At 42.6% G+C, this 27,276-nt stretch overlaps 1 protein-coding gene across 8 annotated transcripts in view; it reads left to right on the forward strand.

Moving 5' to 3' along the window:
• POGLUT3 (protein O-glucosyltransferase 3) overlaps nucleotides 1-27,276 on the forward strand; it is a 137,229-nt gene that overhangs the window by 16,485 nt on the left and 93,468 nt on the right. For 2 of the 8 annotated variants that reach the window (XM_073239278.1, XM_073239279.1), the window contains exon 1: nucleotides 749-1,098. The exons of 1 other annotated variant lie outside the window; for it this stretch is intronic. In XM_073239278.1, coding sequence (XP_073095379.1) covers nucleotides 980-1,098 — 119 coding nt within the window. In that variant the 5' untranslated portion in view covers nucleotides 749-979. Of the gene's footprint in view, nucleotides 1-748; nucleotides 1,099-1,141; nucleotides 1,415-12,477; nucleotides 18,383-19,753; nucleotides 19,908-27,276 lie in introns of those variants that run through there. 5 more of the 8 variants (XM_073239282.1, XM_073239295.1, XM_073239294.1 and 2 more) reach the window with 5 other exon arrangements.

Genomic DNA, 27,276 nt, shown 5'->3' on the forward strand with positions numbered 1-27,276 from the left:
AAGAAACAACAGGTTTTCTGAAAAAGGCTTGATAATTTTTTAAGTATACATATGAATATATCTGGAAATTTCCATCATATATTGGACTAACACTTTCTAGGAGAAGCTGTTTCTGTGGTTTCATAGGATTACATTTTGCTTTGTTCAGAGGATTAGGTGTTTGAGAGTGGCTCTTTTATTACTTCTCTGAAACAGTATTAAGACTATCAAATCTTATAGGAAACTACAAACAGTGCTTCCTGCCATCCTTTTTCCCAGACTCTCTTCTCCTAAAATATTATAAAAAGTTTTGTGTTCGTTGGTTTGTTTTCTGAAGTGTGAGAATGACTTGGGGGAGAGTGGGTTTCGGGTGCGTGAGGGATGGGAAACTTGTCAAATAATTCATATCCAAATTTGGCCCTCGGGCCGGGTCCACCCACAGGCCCGCGAGAGGATCTCAGCCCTTCCAGTCTTTCTTGTATCGGTTCTAAAGCTCCTACGCAAAATTCTATTTCCTATGGACTTTATATTGAAAAAGAGGGATTAGTCGTGAATCTCTTTCCTTTTCACGTCAAGTTATGAGAACAAACAGCCTAAGCGAAAACAAATCGCTGGGGCCAGCCCTTAAGCCTCGGCCCCATTCCGGGGGCAGAATCGCGCGGGATGGCTAGTTTCACAAGTCTGATTGGTGGGGGAGGGAAGGGGCGGGGACGCGGAAGGGCCCGCCCTTTGGAATAGGATTGGCTGCCCGTCTCCCATTATGCTGTTCGTTTTGCATCTCGGTTGGATAAACTGAGAAAAACTGTCATTAAGGTGTTGTCAAAATGAGCCCTGTAGGTGTGGGCTGTTCCCTAAGTTTGTGGTTTTAGATTTTCAAGGGGACAGACTTAGTATTGGCCACGGGATCAAGTTCCTGAAACTGGTCTTTTACGTCTTGAAAAATGTCCTCTTAACCGGAGGCGCCAAGGAGCTTAAATGTAACGCGCACACGGGAGAGAAAATGACAAAAGCTCCTCAGGGGTTTGATTTCAGTTTCTTAAATGACGAAGAAGCCAGGAAGATCCTTCAGGTGTTGGAAAGAAATGAGGAGCTACAGAGGGCAGAGAAGGACAGGATCAGGTACTGACCACTTCCTGTCTTTTCCTGGGCTTGGCTGCAGTAGCAGCCCCGCGTCCGCGCCGGCTCCGAGCGGGAGCGCGGAGGGCGGCGCGGGGCCCCGGCGGGGCACCTGTCCCCTGCTCCGGGCGCCCGCCATCTGGACGGGTCGCAGGGGAGCCTGCGCTGGGGTTCTCTCGTCGGGCCTTGGGGACTTCTGGTCGTTGCTCCTCCCACACACTGCCTCCCAGACTGGCTGGCCTGCTAGTGTCGGGTCCCGCGGGGTGGGGACGCCGGTACCGTCCCCTGCTGGCGAGTTCTTTGCGGCGCCCCCCTCCAGGTGAGTCATGCAGGACTTCCCGGCTGTAGCCGGGACACGTGCACGGCGATCCGCCGCAGGGAGTCCAGGCTGCCTGGGAGGCTGCAGGGCCGCGCTGTGCATGCTCAGGGATCCCCCGGGAGGTCGCGGGGCGTAGGCCAGGCGGGAGGGTGCACTGCGCGGGGGCGCCCACATGTTGGCACAGGCCCCGCAGGTCGTGTACCCTCGCCGAGCACACTGTCCACCGTCGGCGGGGCCTGGGAGAGCGGGGCATGGCACTTCCGGAGAAGTGGTCCCCACCCGGGGCCGGAGCTCAAGGAACCTGCCGACTTTTGTGGAGTGAACCGGGCTGAGACTGGGACCTGAGGGTGGCTGGAATGGGTGGGTCTCCTTGCGCGTGTGGCGGTGTGTAAGGTTTCACCCTTAACCTTACTATGCATTGTTGTAGGTGAGGGATTAGTTAATAAATACCAGAGAGTAAAATCAAGAGATAATTGCCTGGGATGTAAATTAACCTTGTTTATCTTATGGGGAAATGTGGAATAAGTCCTGGAATGAATTAAAGAGACTTACCAATACTGGAATAGACCCTGCAAGGCCTTCTCCAGTTGACTGTGGAAAGGCATTCAGGGCATCACTCTCAGACCAGAAAGTGTGGCACCAACTGGAATTTAGAAAGCCGTTTTCTTTGTGAGCAACTTCTTGGTGATGTGAGTTACAGGTTTCCACCTTCTTCCAGGTAGCCCACTGCCCACTGCACCATCCCCTCCCCTCCAAAGATACTCTTCTTACAGGGAAACCCTAGTTGGACTTTGTAGAAGCAATTAGAATACACTAGGTCCAAAGGCCTCCCTGTATTCACTCTTCCTTACTAGATACAGCTCTTGCGGGGAGAAATGAGTATTTGAAGTTTCAGGATGGGTATTTCACACCATTATATTCTGCCTTCAGAAAAATAGGCTCCATCATTTCCTCAACAGTGCATAAGTGTGCCCATGAGCACACTTTGTCCACACCCACATACATGTATGTACCCACATGTAAGTACTGGACTATGCACAGGTACACCCAGCCTTGGGAAGGAGAACTTTAGAACTGTATGCAGTTTGTCATCAACCCATATTCCAAAAGGACTAAGAGACCATGGTTGCTTTATATCTGGAAGTGTTTCTCATATCTGGAAAGGATGGGGTTTCTTAGTGATCCAATATATATTTGGGGAAATTGAGAGGAGAATTAGGAAGTAACAGGACTAAGGAAGGATCCATTTAGGATGTTATCAGCATGGCTTCTCATGACCTTAATTAAGTCTTAGAAATAGTAATTATTATTTATTTTAATTTTAATTCGAGGGAATTTTGACATTTTTTATTTGACCTGATGCTTGCCTGTGTTTCCTCTATAGCAGCTCATGGTGACCGCATTGGCTGATTTTAGGAGGAACTGGAACTACCCAGATGCAGTAAAACCCATTGGACTAGGCCTTAGAAGGAAGGCTAGGAAACATTTTCTGATTTCATGGAGTTTATTTCCTAACTGGAGGCTCAACAGAAAAAAAGCATAAGACAAATCAATACTGTTAACTATTAAAAACAATTGCCCCAACAATTTAAAAAATGTCATTAAAATATAAAAATAATTTAAAGAAAGTAGACACTTGGGCCAAATGCTCAAGGCAAATATTTCTAGTAATTTCTTTTCCCTTGATTATTTCCTGGATCCTACTATGAAATATCCATCAGTAGTGTCCCTGGGATTGTTCTGCTCCCTGGCTCACATGCATCAGTTTTAGTAGCAGATTCTAGCATGCAGAAAAGGTCTTTTATGTCTTGAAAAACGTCCTCTTAACCGGAGGCGCCAAGGAGCTTAAGTGTAACGTGCACACAGGAGAGAAAATGACAAAACCTCCTCAGGGGTTTGATTTCAGTTTCATGTCAACCTGATTGCCTCTTCTGCTCATTTTCTTAATAGGTATTATCATTTTTTCCAAATCAGAAGTCAGGACATATGACTTAATAATGCAAGACTGTTATTTGGGAGCTAGTACCACAAGCCTTTCTGAGAGATCCTGGGAGGCCTTTTTTTTTGTGAGAAACTATACAGGTTTCTCTTGTTATCCAAAAGTAGAGTGTTCCTATGAAAACTTTCATAAGCCAAAATGGCATAAAGCAAAGAAGCAATTACTGTTAATTTATATGGAAATTTTTTTTAGCATTCCCAGACCCAAGAAATAACTTGCCAGGCATTTCTGATACCTTGGGATACATCTTGGTAACAGAAGCACAGAAGCTCACAAGCACAGTGCAGAACCGTGGCGGTTCGATGATGAAATCCCAAGTGTGGTTCCCAGGGAAGGGGCTCGGTGCCGCCGTGTTTCTTCTCTCTTCTCGGGATGCACAGCCTCTGCAGGGACTCCTTGCAAAACAAACACTGATCACTGTTTTCACTGTTCACCTTTTTTCATGAAAGTGAAAATCCTCTTCGAGTTGCTTTCAGTTAGTGAACACAGGTACTCATATAGGTCCTTTGTAAGAGTGAAGTGGCCTAACACGAACATTTGAAAAATGAGAGATACCTGTATTGAGAAACAGTCTCAAGCAGTCTTGGCTAGAGCAAGAAGGGACCAAAGGGGAAGTCTGGAAATTTTGCTGACTGGAGACGAAGTGATGATTTCAGTTACATCTACAATAGGCTTGAGGGGCCTACGAGACAACCAAGAAGACATATCCTATAGTTAGAAATACAGAACTACAGTGTCATGCAGGGCCAGACATGTCCAGAGATGGATGTTTAAGGTGCAAATACAGATGCATTTTCTGATTTCATGGATTTTATTTCCTAACTGGAAACTAGTTGAGTTCCCCATGCAGGAGAAAAAGCCCCACCCACCGAAGTGCTCCTGAGCACAGAGAACTCTCCCCTGATCTTTATCCGGGTCAGACTTCTCGGGCTCCAGCTTACTGGGAAGATATTTGTGTTAAAGAATTTATTTAGTCTTTTAAGAAAAATACCAAGATGCAAATTGACAGACAAAGGATAGAAATAAATCATTCATACTAGAAGATACCCAAACAGTAAACAAAACATGAGAACATTCACCCTCAATAAATGGAAATTGAAGTAACAAAATAACCCCAGCACACCATGTCGTACTTTTAACAGTAACAGAAAAAACCCTATCGGCAAGGGTTGGAGTATAATGGACAGATTCAGCATGTTTTCATAGCCTTGTAAGTTGAACATGATCCTATGGGTGAAGAATATGGCAGGACCTCTAAAGATATGTATTACCCTTAACCCAGTCATCCAACTCTTGGGATTTTTCACATTAGTAGGAGACTGAGGTGGAAAGGACACCCAGCATTTATTAAGTGCCCCCTTTTTATATTATAACAGTGATTATTGTGATAATATTAACAGCTAACATTTATTGGTCCCTTACTTATACTAGACACTATATTAAACATGCTGTGTATGTTTAATATTTCCCATAAGCTCATTAACTACACAATTTAATTTCCATTTCATGGAGAAGAAAAGGTTAATATCTTATCCAAGTTAAGCAGCAGAGCTTGTTTGGGCCTGAAGTCCAGATCTAGCTCCAAACTGATTTACCCATCAGCACTGAATAAGCCTCACAAGCATGCCTTGTGGGAAGTATTATTAATGACTTGGCACAGAAGGGAAATTGACAAGATTAAGGTCACACAGCTCTTAATATGTAGAACTAGAATTTAAACCTAAATCTATCTGGCTCTAAAACCTATGTGCTTTCCACAATACCATATTTTTCCCTGAAGAAGTAATTTAGTAGAGGAAAAATAGGACATAATGTCAGATAGTTATTGCAACATTATTTCTAATAGCAAAATAGTGGGAAATTTCAACTCTATATATCTAGTAAGAGTGCAGTCCTTACAAAGGAAATTCTGAAGAAATAATTCTATCACTCCATGTGATAGTTTAGTTTTATATTTCTGACTACCTCAGTGGCTGTGTAAATACCTCAAGCTTATCATGGATACAACTGGAGAAAAATGTGTATGAACCACTGTTCAATGAAAAAGCAGAACACAAAATAGTGCCTATTATTTTTACAGTTTCTTTGGGCGGGGTGAGGGGTGTGCATGTGCACAGCAACTAGAAGAAAATCAACAATAATCTATGTTTTCCTTTTGATGAATTTTTAGGATGTGATGCAGCTACAGGTACATGGTGAGCATTCAGTAAATGTTTGCTGAGAGGCATGGGCCTGCCCCGAGAGCTTGGAGGGCCTGTCCTCTGTCCTCAAGCCCTACACGGCCAAGATGGAAAATCACACTTGGTAGAAAGGACACATGATAGTCTGGGCAGGAATGCTGGGCACAGGCCACCCACTGATGCTCTAGGAAGGCAGATGAGGGCAAGGGTGCTGGGCTTCACGGCGTAGATGAGAGGGGCACAATGAACTAGACCTAGACTTCCAGTAAATACTTGATGAAGGAATTAATGGGCTGCACTGGCTAGAGTCAGAGGCTTCTCTAGCTCCTAGCTTCTCTCCCCACTTCTCACTCTCATTTTGCTTCACTTTCCTCACATCCCCCAAACACCCTCTGCCCAGCCAGACAGGATTTCTCCCTCCTTTGAACCCTGAAACACACTATAATCTCTGTTACATTATCCTATTTTGCCTTGTGAGTCTGATATCCATGCTACAGAAATATTCTGAGAGCCAGTTAAAGAGATGGAAATTATCACTTAAATTCCGATCTGACAGTTCTACTTGTTGATTGTGGAAAGGATTTTTCCTGGAAGTATTCACTTGAGCATGACTTCTCAGGTCCTCAGTGGAGAAAAGTGGCTGAGAGTTTGAATCAGTATTTATTGGCAGGTGGAAATTTTTCTCATGCTTCTCTCACATCTTGGAGGAAATGTTTGTATGTATGTGCATTTGTGTGTGTGTGTATATATACACACAAATGCACATTATATACATAGATATAATATATAAATCTGAAAAGCATCCTTTACAAGTCTTTCAAAAGCACAACTCCCAATCACCACCAACCTTCACCCCCACACCAACCACTCCCTTCTCATAAATGTAACTGAGATAGAAATTACCAAGAGATTGTGTCAACTAGCTAGCTCACAAAAGATATATCAATACATCAAAACTGTTTGTTTTTCCTATTGCAGAAAACAAAGTATAAGATGTTATAGTGCCTGGTATAATCAAGTTGAAAAAATGGTATGTCTAGATTTAGGCCATCTTTGCTCAGTGGCAAGATTGCAGCCCAGGAGGGTTTTCCAGAATTTAGTTGTTTGTAATTGGTTTACACTAATGTACCTGAGATGTGGCTCAGTCTGGAGGGCACAGGTAGTTATCAGAGGTGAAGCATTTGGTAGCTGATGGAAGCTGCAGCATCCTGCAGAAATTAAAAGCCAAATGCACAAGTCCCCTGTCTCTCCTAGGCTTTCTGCCTGCCCTCTCCTCTCCCAGCAGGTGAAATCTGCCTCTGGCTAAGGGAAAGATTTTCAGGAAACATCAGACCCCTATTTATTGGGCATCTACTATGTGTCAGACACTGTGTTGGCCCTGAGGAATCAGCAGAGAATAACATTGGTTCTGCTCCAGTGGCTTTAGTCTGTGAAAGTTTTGGGTTGGTGGTAAATCCTATAAGATTCAAGTAAATGAATATGTTCACATAAATGTATGAATGCTGCTCCCAAGTAGCCCTATGTGGCCTGGGTAAGGGACCACGAGACCTGCACGGGAGTCGCAGGAAAGCCCTGCAGGCCTCGGTGTTCTGATGATGTTCCAAGGCCTGGGATTCAACGCTGGGATCTCTGAGGTGTCTGCACATTCTGATAATATACGATTTAGTTAATTCCTTTACACGGAGGGGAGATCTTTCTCAGATGCATTCTCCTGTCTAGTCTCTCCTGTGGACTGGCCTCCCTGAGCAATACCCTTGGGATGACCATAATGTCATGCAACCATAGCCCAAGCTTTAGGAGCAGTGTCCTTTGTAGGTGTACGTTTGGGACATTATAACTCCTTTGGCTTTTTAAGTCTTTTGTATCTGTTTGTTTTATCCTCATCTTAGTTTGATAAAGCAAGTATTTTTATCTTTTCCAAAAGCTGACAAGAGTAATGACAGTAATAACTCATATTCATTGAGCACTTGCTCTGTGCTGAACTCTTCATGTATTCTGTATCATTTAATTCTCACAACAACCTGATGAGTTAAGAGATCTTTTTATCTCCATTCGACATAGGAAACTTAGAGAGGATAAGTAACTTGACTGAAACAATACACTGGAAAGTACGGAATTTGTGAACTCTGTCTGCTCTGTCACTGCGCAGTACTGCCTCCTATAAGGAAGGAGAGAGAAGTTGAAGCCACCACCCTCACATTGTCCATCTAGCTCGTAACTGAATTAGCACTGAATCTTCTCACTTTACAACTCTTGCTGTTTCCACCAGAACATGCAATTCTAGGTTGCCACATGCCCACCTAAAAGTTGGGAAGGTTATTATTAAGGAAAAGGTGTAACGGATGCAGGGAGAAAACTTGTAGTGTTTGCCCTATATAGGAAAATTTGCAGGTAGTCATTTGTGTTTTTTTAAAAAAGCATATATGCATTTTGTAAGTATATACTCCAAATTGTTAAGATGACATGATATTTAAAAAGACTTTTACCATTATTTTATTTCTTACAATTATCATAGATTATTTTTAATGGTGACTATTTCAGTAATAAATGCAAAACATTTGACTTTTTTAACCTTTATGCCTGTTTAAATAATTGGGTTGTTTTTGAGTGTCTGAATTTTTCTGACCTTTTCTTTATAGTGTTTTATACTTTTGGAATGTTAACATATTTGTAGGTAAGCTGGTTTCTGTATATCAATCTTGATTTCCTAGTAATTAAGGATTGTCTCAGCAATAGAGAGCTTCACACACCCAGCAGGCACTCAGTTCTCAACTACATGGACCTTAACTTCTGTGAGGGAATACAAAGTAAGGGAAAGAAAGATCTGGGAAACCATGTAAAGGACAAAGAAGGTCAGGTTGAGGTCAGTCAGAAAGTATTTTTCTTCCTGTTAGCACACTTAGGTCTTTAAACTGAGGACCCTCTGGCCCAAGCCTTGTTAAAGCAATTCAGGTCTGCGTGATATTTGAGAGCCATAGGCTCACCTCGTTCTCCTTCTCAGGAATGTTTTCTTACTGGCATTGCCAACGGCCTTATTTAAAGACTGTACTTAAAATACCAACTCGGCATACCACAGAAGGCAGCTTTTTCATTCCACCATGTTAGGCTCTCTAATAATGAAAGAGGAAATTGGGGGCTACAGTGATCAAACTCCCTGCTTCCCAAAGAAAGGGTGTGGTGTTTTATATTTATATCAAGTTTGTCTTGTTTCTAATTTTAATACAATGCCTTTCAGCAGTAATTGAAGGAAGAAGGGGGCTGGGGCTATGGGGATAGGAACCTGGCCACCACTGCTTTGCTGTCCAGACGTGCCCTCCGGGGCTCAGGAAGGGCCCGCTGCCTCTGAAGGCACCAGGGAAGGATCTGGTCCTCATCTGTCTCCTCGCTTCTGGTCGCTCTTGGCTTGTGGCAGCATTAGCTCAGTCTTTACATGGCATTCTCCCTGTGTCTCTGTGCCCACATTTTTCCCTCCTATAAGGACACCAGTCATATTGGATTAGAGTCCACCCTAATAACCTCATTTTAACTTGACTACTTCTGTAAAGACTCTATCTCCAAATAAGGTCATATTCTTAGGTCCTAGGGGTTAAGACTCCAATATATCTTTTTTTGAGGACACAATTCAACCCATAACAGTGAGGCAGGCTCAGTATTTTAAAATAAATTAGTATAAACCACTATATTAGCAGTCTAAAGAAGAAAAACACATGATCACATCAATTGATGCAGAAAAAGCATTTGACAAAATTGAACATGCATTCATGATTAAAAACTCTCAGCAAGAAAGAAATAGAGCATGATAAAAGACATCTACAAAAAAACTTATAGTTAACATCATACTTAATGGTGAAAGACTGAATGCTTTCCCCAGAGATGGGAACAAGGCGAGGATGTACATTCTCATTGCTCCTGCTCAACATCATACTTGAGGTCCTAACTAATATTATGCCAGGTAATGAGATTAAACACATACATATCAGAAATGAAGAAATAAAATGGTCCCTATTTGCAGAATACATGACTGCAAATCTCCCAAAAAAACAAATCCTAGAACCTAGTAAGTGAATTTAACAAGGTGGTAGAATACAAAATCAAAACACAAAAATCTTTTGTATTTTCATATACAATACAAGCCTTGTTAATTTAAAATTTTGATGGAAAAGCAACAGAACTGATAGACAAACAATTTTGAAAAAGAATAAAATTGGAAGAACTACACTACTTGATTTTAAGATTTGCTATGAAGCCTCAGTATTCAAGATAGCATAGTATTTGTGAAGGGAAAGACATATAGTTTAATGAACAAAGAGAATAGAGTCCAGAAATAGACACCAAAAATATCGCCAATTCTTTTACAAAGGGGCAAAGGGAGTTCAATGAAGGACAGACTTCAATAAATGGTGCTGGGATAATTGGGGACAAAACTAGAAATATTTTCATCATCCAAAATAAGACCTATTAGTTACTTTCTATTCCTGCCTCCCCCCAGTTACTGGTAACCACCAATCTGCTTTCTGTCTCTATGAATTTGCCTATTCTGGATATTTCATACAAGTAGAATCATACAATATGTAATCTTTTATGTCTGCTTTACTTAACATAATGCGCTTGAGGTTTATCTGCCTCGTAGCATGTATCTGTACTTAAGTCCTTTTATGACTGAATGATATTCCATTGTATGCAATACAGTTATATATAACATACCACAGTTTGTTTATCCATTCCTCTGTTGATGAACATTTGGATTGTTTCCATCCTGGAGCTATTGTGAATAGTGCTGCTATGAACATTTATCTTCAAGGATTTGTCTCAGTTCCTATTCTCAGTTCTTTTGGGTATATACCCAGGAGTGGAATGACTGTGACACTTGGTAATTCTGGGGTTAACTTTTTATGTAGCACCAAACTGTTTTCACCTTCATTCACTATATACAGTTGTAATCATACTGTGTATATTTTGGCTTATTTATGTAATATCTAACCTAAAAATAACCCCTTCAAATTAGACTCTCAGTCAACATAACTTTTTGCTGCTACATACTCTTCTACCATATATATTTTATGGTTCAATTAGCCATTCTAATGTTTTAGTCACTTTGATTTTTTTCTTACTCTTGTTTATTATTGCTACATTAAATAATACTGTGACAAACCTTTGTGCGTACATACTTAATTCCACTTAAATTGTCTCCCTAGAGTAATTCTAAAAAGTAGAATCATTCGCTTATCATATAAATGTTTTCTAAATTCTTGTTTCATATTACTGAATTGCTTACCAGAAATGTTCTACCAGATTGTACCTTGACTGGCAGTATGAGAAACTGCTTATTTTACCACACCCTTCCCAGCACTGAATGGTGTTTTTTTTTTCCTTTTTTATCTTTGCTAATTTTGCAGACAAAAAAAATTCATATACTTAATTTAATGTCTAACACTGTGGTTATAATGAACTCGGACTTTAAAAAATATGTTTATTTTTCATTTACCTTTCATGACTTATGAATTATCTATTCATATCTTTGCCCATTTGCATTTCAAGATTTGTTTTTGGAAAGCTTTTTGTCACAAATAACAGATCCAACCATGGCTTTGAAGAATTGGGATAAACTTTTCTGATCTAACAAAACTTTTGGAAGGAGGCAACTGCCAGGTAGTTTACTGGTTTAGGGTGTCTGGATGATGTCTTTGCAATGCAAGATGGTGCACCTGACCAGACATCATATCCATGTTCAAGGCAAGAGGACAGGGATAGGGTGGAGACAACTGCATCTATCCTTTTTATCGGGGAAGTAAAACTCCCACAGATGCTATCCCAGCAGGGTTTCCTATGTCTCCTTGTCCAGAACCAGGTCATAAGGCCACCCTTTACTGCAAGGGAATCGAGGAATCAAGGAATGGGATTCAGCTGTCAGGCTCATACCAGTTCCGATCCATCCCTTGGGACTGAACACTTTGCTGCTCACACAAAACCAGGAAGGAAGGGAACTGAGGGGAGTGGATTCTAGAAGGCAACCGATACTGTCTGACACAGAGTATCAGTTTGGTTGTTTCTTACATTTTCTCTATACATAAAGGAAATTGACTTTTGTCCTAGTTATTACAAATGTAATACAAATGTAAATTTGTATTTACAAATGTAAATTTCCAAGTTTTCAATTTACATTTAACTTCAATTTATCTGAAAATAGAAAGTACTATTTTTTTCATTCTTATGTAATAAAATGTACCAAGTTAAAAATTTTCTTTTGTTTTTAAGATTAGAATGTTCCCCAGTTAGAAATTAGGTCAACGTTTACCTCTAGTTTTTTTAATCTTTTTAAAATTTTGACTTTTTAATTGAGATAATAACCATCTTATCTACAACATAGGATAGTTATACAGATTGATTTTTTTTTTTTCCCCAGGTAGCTAGCAAATTGTCCTGGTACCATATTTCCATTTGCTTCTAAGGCCCATTATTGTGGTAGAACAAACAAACAATAACAGCAAAAAAGAGTTGATGAGGCAAATGCTACAGCATCAGCTTTCATGAAACCTAAGAAGGAAATTGTAGGAGAAGGCTTTTTTCATACAGAGATGTGTGGTTGTTTGTTATGCATATGCTTGTATCCATAGTTAATGGATTATGTTTTGGTTTCCTTCCTCTTTCCATTTGCTATGCCAGGTAGCAAATCAGGGCATCTGACATTTGACCTCCATCAAATGACCTGGTTATCATTTAGATCTGGTTCTTTTGTTAGTCAAACCAACACTTTGTTGGGGGGGTATAAGATTTTAATTTTAACATTATAACATTATAACATTATAATTAATTTAACATTATACATTATAACATTTATATATATATATATATAACATTATATATAACATTTATAAAACATTTAACATTATAACATATAACATTATAATTAATTTTAATTATAACAAAATTAATTTGCTTTAAAAAATATTTAATCACAAGGCTGTGTAGTTAACAGGATTACTAGACAAATAAACAATTAAAACCTTAATGTTGTGAATTTAATGTTTACTGTTCACAGGGGAACTGGTAATGCCCTTTAGGAAATCATTGTCTGCTTATCAGTCAAGGTCCCACCAGGAACACAGAAACTATTCGGTATTTAGAACAGAATGTAGTACAGTGAGTTGGTTACATGGTGATGAAAAGAGGCATAGAAACCAAGCAGGGAACAATGAGGCAAACCCAAGACTGGCGGCCTCAGGAAGCCTGGAGGCTGGGGTGCCCTGGCGACTCTCTCCCCCAGAGAAAAAGCCTTCCTCCTGTGTAGCACTGGCCACTTTCAGGCTAGTAACAGTTTAACAACCAGCTCTCAAAATTCCTGAATATTTAACAGCCCGCTCTTGTGAGCCAGCACAAGCCAGTTCAAGCACCCCACTGGTTGGAGAAGAGAAAGGGAGCAGCTGGGGTTATCCAGCCTGCAAACTGGGATTCTCCCGCGAGAAACCAGGACCATGGGAAGCCTGGCTGGGATTTTGGAGGCATGGGAGAGAGAATCAGTGCCATGAGTTGTGCATGAGGCAGAGGGAGGAGGAGAAACACGCTGACTTGTTCCCTTCTGCTCTGCGATGCCCTGCCAGTGCCCGGCTGAAACCAGCTGGAAGCAGCTGACGTGCAGTGAGAGCTGGAAAACGCAGCTTGCAGGGGCCCCCCAGGGGCGCAGAGCAGAGTGGGGCAAGGATAATTTCGTGTCCTCTTCATTTCTCTTCCATTCCATTTGTCCTCTTCTGTCATCCTTTGGAGTCTGCATTTTCTCACTTCCTAGCCTTGAATATCTAAGGCTTTGCTTCTCTGCCAGAATATTCTCATGTGCTTTCCTTCCCTCAACTACCGTTCATGCCCATTCTGTGCTCTTTCACATTTCTCTCTCTTGCTTCTGCACCTGTTGGAAGTTGCCCTGTTCTGCTCTTGCTTCTCTGTGCTGCCCCTTCTCCCTGCCCTTCTGGGTGTTCTCCCTCTGCTGTGGCCAGTCCCCACCATGCCTGTGAGTCAGGGCTTGGGAGGCGAGGAAGAGAGTCACTCAGGGCACCTTGGTTAGAGAAGGTTTGCAGAAAGACTTTTCCATTTTTCAGAAATGAACTGAAACTGGGATTTGAAGGACTTCGGAAACAAAACAGTGCTAAGGACCAGCCACTTACTCTTTTTGCATGTCACCACCCACACTGTCTTATCCAGATCCTTTGAGTCCCTCACATCATGCTGCTACATTCTTCATCTGGTTGAGTCTTTCCACGTCTTCTTGCTTGTGACCAGCATGCTGGGTTACCTGATGCATCTCCAGCCAGCCTGAGAATGGGCTGCCTCAGGGTCAGATGTCCAGTCTGTGGCGCCTGCTGGGGAAAGCGCAGTACTGTACTTCCTAAGCAGGGGCCATAGACCATCCAGTCCAGCTACAAGTGGCATCATGTCAGCATGGCGGCAGTAGAACCCACCTGTCCCCAGGGGCCTGCACTTGCTTTCTCTGTACTCACTCTGCTTCTCCTCTGTGCGCCTACCTGTGCACTGCATACATTTGATGCACCTTCCTGGCTTCTGTGATGACAGGTCTTACCCACGGGCTTTGCTAAGACAGAGATTCTCACCCCTGGCTGAAATGACAGCTACCTGGGGATCTCTCAGGGCCCCCACCAGCATTCTGGCTTCCTTGGTCTGTGGTCAGATCAGGCGGGCATGAGTATTTTTTTCAAGTTCTCCAGACGACTCTTCCTGTGCTGTAAGGTTCCCACCTCGGCTGCCTGGGCATTGGGCTGACCTCCCCAACTTCCCCTGTCACATCTGTCCCACACTCGACTTGTTTGCCCAAGTTGAGGGTCTGCCGACTTCTCAAAAAACCCTTCGATTTGGGAGAGGAAAGCCTGGAGGCCTAGCAAAGGGCAGTCAGGAGGGCCATGCCTGATGCAAGAGTAATAAACCTTGTTTCTAGTACTTTCCCACTTTAAAATTGCTTGGCAGAATCAAAAGGACCTTCTATCCCTGGAGCTGTTCAGTCTGGCAACTGGAAAAATTGCTTTTTCTTTTTGTTGTTTTTGTTGTTTTCCTGCCCACGAAGTATGGGTTACACATGCACACAAATGTTCAGTGTCCACAGACTGGTAGATCCTGGCCTTGTGAACTTGCTTCCTCAGAACCAACTCTAGCCATTGGCTCTTCACTTTGAGGGCTGAGTGGTCATGTTCACGGACGAAGGAAATGGGTGAAGAAGGGCAGCATGGAAGCCCAAAGAATTTCTGAAAGGGTAAAGCAGCTGGTATCAGTACAAATTGGTCAAAAGAAATCAGAAGAAGTTAGTTGTCTCTCTCTGCTGATTCTGTGATTATTCAGGAACACTTGACTGGTGACTTTTAAAACATATGCAGCACTTTTAAGCTATCTGTTCACTGGATCCCCTCAGATACACTGCAAGGTGGAAAGAGCAGATATTATTACCCTTATTTTAACCATTTAAGATATTATCCTTAATTTTCTCTTTTCTTGAAGAGCCTCAGACCATAGTAACACCCAGGGGTGGCTATGGGACTAGAATCTAGGACCCCAACTGTCCTGTTTGCAGCATGTCCTATGACTTCACATGTAAAGTGGTCCAGACACAGGACAGTGGAGATGCGGGGGAATGTGTAGGTTCAGGGGAAGTTAATTCCTTAGCTATGGGAGGTAAACAGCAATTAAGAGAACATGTGAGTAGACATCATAGGAGTGGTAATGCAGGGGTCGGGTGAGGCTATCCGTGATCCCCAGGAGCCGCCCTCTGCGGCCGCACCAGATTAGCTCACAGTGTAAGACGGGCGCTATCAGCGCACTGCTCCCTGGTCACCCCCACTGTGAGCACACCCTGGAGCTGCTGCCGTGAGACAGGCAGGGGCGGCGGGGCCCAGGAGCTCCTCAGAGGCCAGGCTCCCAGGTGGCCAGAGGAAAATCTTGTGGTCTTAATTAAGCCCCCTCAACAGCCAGCATTTTGATTTAAATTGTGTCAGAGCCCATATGGCAACACAGGGTTTTCTTCTCATTTTTCAGCTTTTAAACTGTGGAACATTTTACAGCCTGCTTTTAAAAATTGCTGCCATGTGTATTATGTGTGGTTCTCTTCCTTTCTTCCGGATGCCTTAAAAGTAATAGAAACGACCTCTGGACTGTGTATATGTGAGGGTAGGTCTAAGTTTCTGGCTGAATTTTACAGCTGCTCTTGCGCTTGCCCCTCACGGCTCGCCTTCAGGACCACCGCAGGCCAGGGGAGAACTCTGTCCGCTGAGAGCAGGGGGTGCCGGCGCTTCATTCTCAGGGTGGGACGAGCGCCCGACGCCCCGGCCTGCTCGGGGATGCCTGCCAGTGGCCGTGCCCGCGGGGGAGTGTCGGGGCAGGCCTGCCCGGCTCTTGCTCTCCTCGGTCTGCCCCCTGGTGCCTCTCCCTCCGAAGGCAGAGGTTTCTCTCCGCCATTCTCTGGAACCCCTCCCTCACCCCACCAAAACACATTCGGCTTTGTAGCACCCGCTCCACAGAAGGCAACTGGAAAGGCCAACAAATTAGGTCATGTCTGTCCACAGTTCTTCAAATGCTTTCCACTGCCATCTAGGCAAAGCTCTTTAAAAGGATTATGAGTGACGCATCCCCTCCAGAATAGCTGTCCACCTTCAGAGTCGCCCTGGACCCCGGCCCACCTCACCTGGGCCGGCCTGGCGTGGCCCTCCTGAGCCCCGGCCCCAGTGTCCATCCCCGCACCTTCTCCCTTCTCCCATGTGTCAGCTTATAACCCTTGTCCTGGGCCTCACAGGGACCTAAGGGGAGTTCACCAGCACAGAAGGATACATAAATGTAAATTTTTCATTATAAACAATTTGCAGGTGTCTAAAACCCACTAACAAGTGTTGTGAGTGCCACAATGTCCAAACAGTGCTCTGAAACAATTATAATTTTATCATTAAAATGATTAAAATGCTTTTCTGTTCTCAGCTCTTCTGAGCTTCATTTCTGAGTGCTACAGGCACTCGTAGGTGGCGGCCCCCTGCAGATGGCAGATTCCAGACCTCCAAGGGCCCTGGTTGTCTTGGGGAAACAAAGCCAAGGCCCTGCAACCCCGTTGGCTTGGATCGGGCTTTTTGTATTGTAGGTCAGTTAACTATGAAAATTGTTAGAAGTAGCGTTCAGATTTCACCTGTTCTCATGGAGCGGCCAGATAGGACAGGCGACAGGCTCCTTTGTTTGCAGCTTTAAGGCAGTGCTGCCTTAGGACCCTCCTCGGTGCCTCACAGCACAGTGGGTCAGAGGTCCGGGTACCTCTGTGGTCCTCTCTAGAGGGAGAAGCCCACAGGATAGATTTTTTTTTTTTCCATATCATGAAACACTTCTGCTGAGCAGCAAACACTCATTTACGTAGCAGATATGTTTGGGATTCTATATGAATCTAGCACCAGAGAAACAGCCATGCTCTGCATGATCTCTGAGTGTAGCAAGGGGATGGGTTTAAAAGTGTGCACATATCGTGGCAGATGGTAAGACTGCCACGATGCATAGGGATGCAGAGGTCATTTAACCCTACGTGAGGTCTCAGGGAAGCCCTGCTGGAGGAGATGCTGCCTGAACTGAGTCTGGAAGGAGGTGCAGAGAGAATGAAAGTGGAAAGGCATTCCAGATCGAGGGGCCGGCATTAGGTGAGGCACAGAGGTGGGAAAGCCCATGCAGGCCCCATCAGCAGTGCAAACCACTAAAATCCCGAGTAAGGGCCAGTGACCGGCAGGGGAGGGCTTCATACAAACTCTTGGTAAGGAGAGCCTTCGAGATGCTCAGAGCGACGGAGTGACAAAGTCACATTTGCTTCTCGCGTGGATGGCTATGGCTGTGTCCAGAGTGAAGCCTGGAGTTGGAGAGAGAGATTCAGGGGTCTTGACTAAGGATGAAAAGAGGGGGAGAGATTGAAGAAATATTTGAAAAGTTAAATAGCAAGACATGGGGGCTGATGGGCCAGAGGAGGAGGGAGAAAGGAATGTTCATATGAACTCAGGTTTCTGGCTTTGATGAGTTTTTGGCATTTGACCTACTGTTTACACTGAAACTGGTGGGTTCAAGTGGACTCTACACTTGTGAGTCCAGGATGATGTAATATATCTAAATATTAAAAGATATCAATCCCTCCATCTGCTGTTCAACATTTAGGGACATTGTCTCTTGATATACATTCTCTCTCGGCAATTAAGGTCAAGTTTTAGGCCTATAACCAGGACTGGGCTTGAAAGGAGTGGGCAGATTTCAAGGCAGAATTCTGGCAAGGGAGAGCAGAATCTGTTCCCCAGCTCCAGATGGCCTGGGAAAGGCCTTCTGAGGAGGAGCTGAAAAGTGGCCATCTGGCAGTGTAGGAGGGCCCATAGGAACCACCACCTGCCGGACAGCAGGTGCCTGCCAGCAGAGGAACTGCAGGTGCTTTCATTTCCTCCCTCTCCACTTTGGACTTCTGTCAGGAGCTTTATTTCTCTCCCATTCTAAGCAAAAATAAGGGCAACTGATAATTGAAATGCTCTCTCCTCCAAGAAAAAGCAAGCCGCTTCATTTGATGTGGCCGTTCCCCTATGGGTAGCAGCAAGCTAACTTTTCAGCAGCCCTTTTCTCTTTGGTATGGGGTCAGCAGAAGTGTATTTCACCTGCAGCAAGTGGGGGATCCCCTCTCTTTCAAGTGCCCTGCCCACCAGCCTAGGACACTGGGGACCTTGGCTTACAAGCTTGTACACAGTCATTGAAGAGGGGGCAAAGTCATCCTTCTACGTCGCGCTGCTCAACACCCGCCAGGTAAGCTGCTGACACCAGGACGAAGGCCCTGGCAGACCATCTGGCTTTAGTATTCCAGAATTTGCTTGAATATACTAAACATACACCTCCGGTTCGAAGCAGCAAGGATGAATATGGTATATATATACTTTCATCAGGCATTATGATAAAGGAGAAAGATACTCCTTTCCATGTTTATCATGAATGGAGTTTACTTAAATAAATCCCAAGATTAGTGATATTTTCATTTTATTAAAATAACAGATACTTAACAAATATTTTGAGCCTACTCTTTGTATGGACTGAACAATCATCTTTCGTAAATACAAAGTGTAGGACCCAGGAAATTTATAAACTATTTGGGTGGACAGGGCATGAAAATTTAAGTAATATTATAAACCTGGACATAACTAAGTGCCTAATGGGTGGCACAGATGGTAGGATTTTGTAGTGAGAGAAAGGTGAATGGGAGCTGAAACTGTTATGAAAGGCTTCATAAAGAGGCTGGCTTTGAAGGGTGGCTGGAGGTGAATAAGTGGCAGGTAGATTATAGGGAATGACTTCCACTTATGGCTTATTAATGTTTCCAATGAATCAACTGTACATAACACACTTATTAAACTTTAATTAGTAGTTGCAATATGTAAATCTTCAATTCGGAAAAATTATTCATGTCAGTATTGGGAACCCACATTCGAAAGAAAAGGACTGGTATTTTCTTATCGTGAGTAACTGCTGGCTTGCTAGAACATTCTGTCACACCTGAATGCCTTCCTTCCCTCTCCCTGGGGATCTGTTTGCCTTCAGTAATCTCTACTGAATATTCACTAACTTTTAGCAATCTTGCACATAAGGAATGAGACTTATGTTAATTTTTTAAAATTCTATAAATGATAAATAGAGCAGCACAAAATCATTTCTGATAAAATAGAACTCGACTATGTGCTGATGTGTTATGTGGCACCTTTCTCCCTAACTCGCCCTTTCAGCTGAATCTACTGAATTAGGATCAGTCACAAGTGTGTTGGTGTCTGTGTGAGTGGCAGGCATGAGGCCACAAAAAGAAATGTTTAGCTTCCCCTCCAAGCCCTGTTCTTTACATGGAAACATAAAAGCTTTGGAAGGACTTGCATGATCTTAGTATTGAACCTTCTTCTGTGTGTTCTGCTGAGCAGTTGAGATAACTTAGAGTTTCTGAAATTCTTATTCATACGTCAGTGACACAGGACAGGTGTGAAAATATTAATAGATAATGGTTGCTCTCCATTAGTAGATCTGGACAAGTTCTCTTGATGCGAGACCAGCAGCTAAAACCTCCTCTGACCACTTAAGACAGACAAAATTAAAACAAAGCCAAGTCCTTCACTCTTACACTTTACTTTCTGCATTCAGATTACTCTGCAAATGATGGCCTTCACTCATACCCACCGGCCTCCTCTACATATACAGTATGTATTCCCAAGTCATTTGCTCATTCACTGAGGAATGAGCATCCCTAGTGAGGAGTGGTGGAGTCAGACGCTGCCCTCATGGGGCTTATACGCCGGTAAGTCTACTCCTACCTGTCCTTTAAAACCAATCTTCATGAATGTTTCCACCCCTTAACCAGAATTAATCTTATACATCTGTATGATCCCAAAGCAAGCCTTGATTTTCTATTATATGATTGTGACACAATAAAAAATATGTAGTATATGTTTTCGTCTCTGTTCCTGGTTCCTGGCACAGAGCTTCTAAAATCCTTGGAATTTTGTGAGTGGTAGTGATGAGCGTCTTTTGTTATTCATAATAAGCTTCTTTCAACTACACCAGTTTCTGACTCTTCATTGCTAGGGGAGGTTGCCAGAGAAAACAGCCACATGATTAGAGGGTGGAACTTTTAGCCCCACTCCCTGACCTTCTGGGAAGGTCAGGGGGAGGGGTGTGGAGACTGACCTAGTCACGGATGACCCATGACTTAATCATGCCTACATAATGAAGCCTCCGTAAAAACCCTAAACAGCTGTGTTCAGAGAGCTTCTGGGTTGGTGAACAGGAGCACGTCCACACGCCAGGAGGGTGGCATATTGCAAACTATGTGGGGATAGAAACTCCTGGGCTCAGGACCCTTCTGGACCTTGTCCTAAACATCTTCTCATCTGGCTGTTCATTTGTATCCTTTAAAATATCCTTTGTACTAAATTGGTAATGGCAAATTACCAGGGTTCTGTGAGCTGTTCCAGCAAATTATCAAATCTGAAGAGGGGTCATGGGAACCCCTGCTTTGAAGGACTAGAGGCCTGTTCTTGAGATTAGTGTCTGAAGAGGGGTCATTCTGTGGAACTAAGCCTGTGAGGTCTGCACTAACCTTGGGTAGTCAGTGCCAGAAGTAGTGTGAGTGGAGACTTTTTTACTTTTACTTTTAAAATTTTTTAAATTTTAAAAATTTAAAAGACTGTTTTACTTTTAAAAATTTACCACATGCTGTGTCATACCATTTTCAGTCCTTTAGATAAGTGCCAGCATGAGTTAGATCATGGGACAAAGAATGTGTAAGGAAGAACATTGCTAGCAGAAGTGAAACTTGGAAAAAGGCCCAGAGCATGGCAAAGAGTTTGGAATGGCTGGGACCCAGGGTTTAAATGAGAGGACAATGGGAAACGAGTCCAGATGGGTAAGCAGGTGGTATGGTCATGAAGAATGGAGTTTCACAGATGAGGAAAATGTGACACATAGATGTTACTTGATCTGCCCAAATAGCAAAAGGATTAGAAACAGTGGGCTGATCGTCCACACCTATCCCAGTCCAACACCCTCTCACAGGCTCAGACAGTGATTATATGCAGCCATGCCAGTCTGGGACAACTGGCTGGGAAGAGAGATGGTGCTAGAGTGTGTTAATGACAGTAGTGTCTGTGTAGTTGGGCTACTTTATGCTTCTCTTTTGAGAATATACTTAACTACTGCCACCTGAAGAGATGCAAGAGCAATAGGGGGCAAACAACTAAGAAAATTAGGTGCACTGAAGACAACATTCAGTACTGCTCTGTAAGATGTTGTGGTGGCCAATCTGAGCACCTGCTCAGTGATACACAAACTAGTGTGTTGAGCTGCTCCCTGAAGTAAATACCAAGAGTTTCCAGCTTTGACATTCTTTTGGCCCTTTGCCTTCAAAGAACTAATATTCTCAATGACACCTAGGTTAAAATATAAGTAAAAATGTTAAGCAGATAAGTCATAAAAAATTACATGTATCCAATAAACATGTGAAATAATGTTTGGTAATTGGATTTTTTAAAATAAAAAAGCACCTATTTTTGCTTATTAGATATGAGATTAGCGAAGATTAATAAGAAGAATGACTACCAATTTTGGCAAGGACACGGGAAAATTGGCCTCATGTAAAATCTGGTTGGAAAAAAGATTGTTGTAACCTTACTTCAGAGCAATTTGGTGGTATATTTCATAAGTCATTAAAACACATTCATCCTTTGACCCAGCAATTCCACTTCAAGGAAATTTATTCTAAGGAATCAGAGATGTGCACAGTAATAGGTCTTAACTGTCTTTAACATTATGTCTGAGAAAAATTAGAAACAACTCACATATCCTACAATAAGGGAGTAGGTACACATACTATGGTACAGAGATATAATGATAAGAGAATATTGATATACAGCAGCATCCTTAATATAATACCAAGTGGAAAATGTTGGCTGCAAACCAGCATTTATAGAGCAAAAATATTTTTTATGCATACATGTATAACTGGCATGTTGAACAAGCAGAACTCATGGAATGTACTCAGAAAGCATCTTTAGTTTTGCCTTTAAATGCCACTGGGTAAAAGCATGGGCTATGACTTTCCTGCTCACCCCCAGGTAATAAGGTCCTTCGGTCACTCAAAGACGCCAAACACAGTCTCACTTCAGTGCAGTAGTTAGGTTGTCCAGTCCCGAGAAACTGCGACCTCGTCTCGGCTCCCGCAGTCCTGCCTGGCTGCAGAGAGAAGCCCGTGCCAGGTGGGGCTGTGGCCCTGCCTCCCTCCGGGGGGCATCTGCCTCCCTGCCCCACTGGCGGTGGCTTTGACCACTTCAGAGGTGGAGGGCCGGGGGGTGGGAGGGAGGTACGACCTCGGTGGGCCAGGAGGACACGTGTGGAACAGATCTTACCGGCCTGGCCCTGGGGCGGCTTCACCCCCTGGGCCTCCCCTGTCGTGCGGGCGCAGCGTTGCCAGGCGGTTCTCCCGCGGCTTTCCCGATGGAATGATGTGCCACCCCTGCCCTCTCCTGATGTCTCTGTGTGCCTAGGATCCCGGTGATTTGCCCACAGTCTCTTTCAACTTGGGTCTCTTCGCGTCCCACGTCAGCTCCCGTGGACACGAACCTGGAGAAGCCCAGCCTCCTCAGCCTCCGCTGTGGCCTGGGTCTTGTCCTAGGGAAACGCGCCTTGTTTTTGCCAGAGAGACCATGGAAGCGCGGGCTGATGCGGCTGAGCCAGTGCCCTGCAGCCTCCCTTGGCTTGCTTCACTCCGGGCTGGGCGCCCCGGTTCCTCTAACTTCTACTCCTCCGACAGGAGTGGGACACCAGTCAGCCTTTCCCCAGACTGGAAGGGACATGCACCAAGGTCTTTCAGGGGTGCTGCTGAAGCCCCCCCTCCCACAGAAGAAGCCTACTCACAGCCCCTCCCTGTGTTGCTGCTCTCGGGGCTCCGTGTGGATGAGGGGACTTAACACCCTGACAAGATGGCCTCGACTGCTTTTTCTAAAAAACTTAACCTGAGATCTACCCTCTTAACAGATTTTTTTCAGTGCACAATACAGTACTGTTATCTATAGGCGCAATGTTATACAGCAGATTTCTAGAACTCATTGGTTCATGCATAACTGAAATTTTCTACTTGTTGATTCACAACTCCCCGTTTTGTCCTCCCCCCAGACCAATTACCAGTGTTCTATTCTTTGCTTCTATGAGTTTGACTATTTTAAAAACCTGTGTAGGTGGAATCATGCAGTGGAATCATTTGTCCTTCTGTGACTGGCTAATTTCACTTAGCATGATCTCCTCAATGTTCATCCATGTTGTCCCATATTGTAGGATATCCATCTTTTTAAAGGCTGAATAATATTCCATTGTAGGTATATATCACATTTTTTAAAATCCATTCATCTATTGATGGACATTTAGATTGTTTCTACATCATATTGTGATGCTGCTATGAACATGGGGGTGCAGATATCTCTCTAAATCAGGGTTTTAATTTACCTAGGATATTACCAGAAGTGGAATTGTTAGGTCATATGGTAGTACTATTTTTAATTTTTTCAGGGACCTCCATACTGTTTTTCCATAGTAGCTGCACCATTTTGTATTCACATAAACAGCGTTCAAGAGTTCCAGTTTCCTCATTCTTGCCAACACTCGTCTTGTTGTTTTTATTAACCATCCTAGCAGGTGTGCAGTGATGTCTCATGGCTTTGATTTGCATTTACCTGATGATTATTGAAACTGAGGATCTTTTCATATGTCTCTTGATCATTTGTATGCTTTCTTTGGAGAAATGTCTATTCAAGTCCTTAGCCCATTTAACAGGTTATTAGTGTTTTTGTTTTTGAGTTGTAAGAGTTCCTTGAATAGTATTTTGAAAATTAACCTTTTATCAGAGGTATAGTTTGCACATGTTTTCTCCTATTCCACAGGTCGCCTTTTTTTTTTTTTGAGAGGGCCTCTCTCATATTTATTGATCAAATGGTTGTTAACAACAACAACATTCTGTATAGGGGACTCAATGCACAATCATTAATCAACCCCAAGCGTAATTCTCAACAGTCTCCAATCTTCTGAAGCATAACGAACAAGTTCTTACATGGTGAACAAGTTCTTACATAGTGAATAAGTTCTTACATGGTGAACAGTGCAGGGGCAGTCATATCACAGAAACTTTCGGTTTTGATCACTTATCATGAACTATAAACAATCAAGTCAGATATGATTATTCATTTGATTTTTATACTTGATTTATATGTGAATCCCACATTTCTCCCTTATTTTTTTTTAAATAAAATGCTGAAGTGGTAGGTAGATGCAAGATAAAGGTAGAAAACATAATTTAGTGCTGTAAGAGGGCAAATGTAGATGATCAGGTGTGTGCCTATAGACTAAGTATTAATCCAAGCTAGACAAGGGCAACAAAACATCCACGGATGCAGAAGATTTCTCTCAAAACGGGGGGTGAGGTACTAAGCCTCACCTCTGTTGATCCCCAATTTCTCACCTGATGGCCCCCCTGCGACTGTGCCTGTCTTAGGTTGTTCCTCCCTTGAGGAATCTTACCCGTCTCTGGCTAACCAGCCGTCTTCTGGGGCCATACAGGGAAATGTAAAGTTGGTAAGTGAGAGAGAAGCAATATTCTTTGAAAAGGTTAGCTTTTTACTTCTTTGCAGATTTATGCCCTGTGGCTTCTATGCCCAGCATTTGTCTTGAGGTATCTTTACCACTTGGAAGAATTATGATACTCAGTAATTTTTGATATGAGGCACGAATTCTACTAAAGGGCTGTAATTAGGAAGGAAGAAGAAAAGCTATAGAAGTATCAGACGGAAGAAAACGTGGGAAGATTGATTATTTCTTTGACATAACTTCTTGTAGAGTAACATAAACCACAAATCGCCTTTTTTACCTTACTGGTTGTTTCCTTCGCTATGCAGGAGCTTTTTAGTTTAATATAGTATCATCTGCCTATTTTTGCTTTTGTTGCCCATATTTTTGGTGTCATATCCATGAAATCACATCACACTTCATGATTTCAAAATATATTACAAAGCTACAGTAATTAAAACAATATATGGTACTTGCATAAAGGTAGATATATAGACCAATGAAACAGACTAGTGGGACCAAAAATAAATCCATGAGTATACGTCAGCTGATCTCTGACAAGGCTGCCAAGAACATGTAATGGGGAAAGGATAGTCTCTTCAACAAGTGTTTTGGGAAAACTGGATATCCACTTGCAAAAGAATGAAATTGCACTCTTATACCATTCATAAATACCTACTCAAAATGTGTTAAGACTTACTCATGAGACTGGAAACTGTAAAACTGGAAGAAAACAGGGGAAAGGCTTTGGTTTCTTTTTAGTTTGTTTTTATAAATCCGATCAAGCCAGTTTTCCTGACTGGTCTTCTTAAAATTTACTTGGCTATGAGGAATCTCTTGCTTTCATACCTCAGCAAACTGAGACTGTTGAGTCCCAGTGTAACACCCCACTACCTCTGCTTTAAAATGCCAGACAGACATATGCACTCACAGCAGTATCTCTGGTTGTGGGAATTATGAGTAACCTTCTTTTCTTTGAGCTTTTCTGTAATTTCCACATCTTCTGGGTTGAGGGTAATTTTATTTTCATAATTAGATTATTTTTAAAAATGACTTAAAAATTTTTTATAGTGGTAAATCAAACTCAGTTTTGTTGGCATTTGGAAATTTCCTGTCTCAATACTGAAGAATTCCCTTGTGAACAGATTCCTACATGTTGCTTATGACTGGATGTTTTAGTTACATTCTTTCAGGTAAAAAGGAACACACACTAGTTTACCTCAAGGGATGGGTGGCACTTTATTGTTAAGTCTACAGTGGGGAAATAAGGAAACACAGCAAACAGCCTCACCCTGCTCAGCCGTTTCTTGGTAACTGAAATGTTGGTCAGAATACAGCATTCTGGTGCCAATCCGAACTGATAATCGGCCAGACAAGTGGCTCAGTTACTCTGCTCCTCCCTGTTTGTTTCCATTGCCATAGCTGATTTTCCTTTTGCAACTTTCCTCTGTGCCCTGTGGCTTCTGCCTATTCATAATTGTTGCCTCACAGCTTCTACTTATGATACTGCTTAATGCCTTCTCAATGTGTATCCCTCAGCCTCTGTGGACTTGAGTTTGGCTTACTTGTCATCGTGGTTTCAAGACATGCTAAGAGGAAGGCCGTGATTAAGTTGTTAATCACCCTCCAAAATACAGCTGATCAGCTGGGCAGCATTCTTCCTCATGTTTAGCTTTTGGCTCATGGATTTAGTTGATTACAACAAGGAATGCAAAAAATGTTGGATCACATGACCCAAAGCGTAGCAACTACCTATGACCCCTTTCCTATGAGTGAGACAGGCTTCCAGTGCTTCATGGACTGCCTGTATGCCAGAAAAGTGGTCCATATCTCTCAGATCTCCCTCCATGCTTTACTCATTACTACTGAGTCCTATTCTTAGATCTATTAAAGATAATAGAGATGCCAGAATGATTTAAAACAAAACAAAACAATGGGGGGAATCACATATCCAGGCTTCTTTTTCTGTGTCATACATTACTTTTCCTACCTGAAAGGAACCAAACATTTTGCAAGCAAGGCCAAAGTGATTCAAAGCTAAACAGATGATGACTTTCAAAATCTTGGGTCGTTGTGAATAAAGAATAGGCTACACCTATTTACATATACCAAGTAAACATTTCTTTTCATTTTTGAGAAATGGATTGATTGTTTACAGATAGAGTACAATTCTGTACCTATTACTAATGCACTGAAACATATTCATTTAAGGTACATAATTGCCTCCAATGTTCATTATCATTTTTATTGTGTAACAGCTTCCTTCTGGCCTTTTCTCCAAAGATCCATTAAGATATGATAAAGCATTGAATACATTAGGAAAAATGATCATAAATTTTGTTTGTTATTGAGAAAGAATTTGTTACTAGAAACTGAAAGCAAAAATGATAGCAAATAACATATAACAATATTATCAGTAAACTATCTTTTACACAAATGTTTAGTTTCCACAACTAAGTGATGTAATTTGGTGTAGACACATGCGTTGGCACTGTTAGCATTATTTCATTCCACCCCAGGTCCTGATTTTGTTGTAGGATTACTGTAGGAGTGCTTTG

Source organism: Manis javanica, chromosome 6 (genome assembly GCF_040802235.1).
Source record: "Manis javanica isolate MJ-LG chromosome 6, MJ_LKY, whole genome shotgun sequence".
Taxonomy (NCBI): Eukaryota; Metazoa; Chordata; class Mammalia; order Pholidota; family Manidae; genus Manis; species Manis javanica.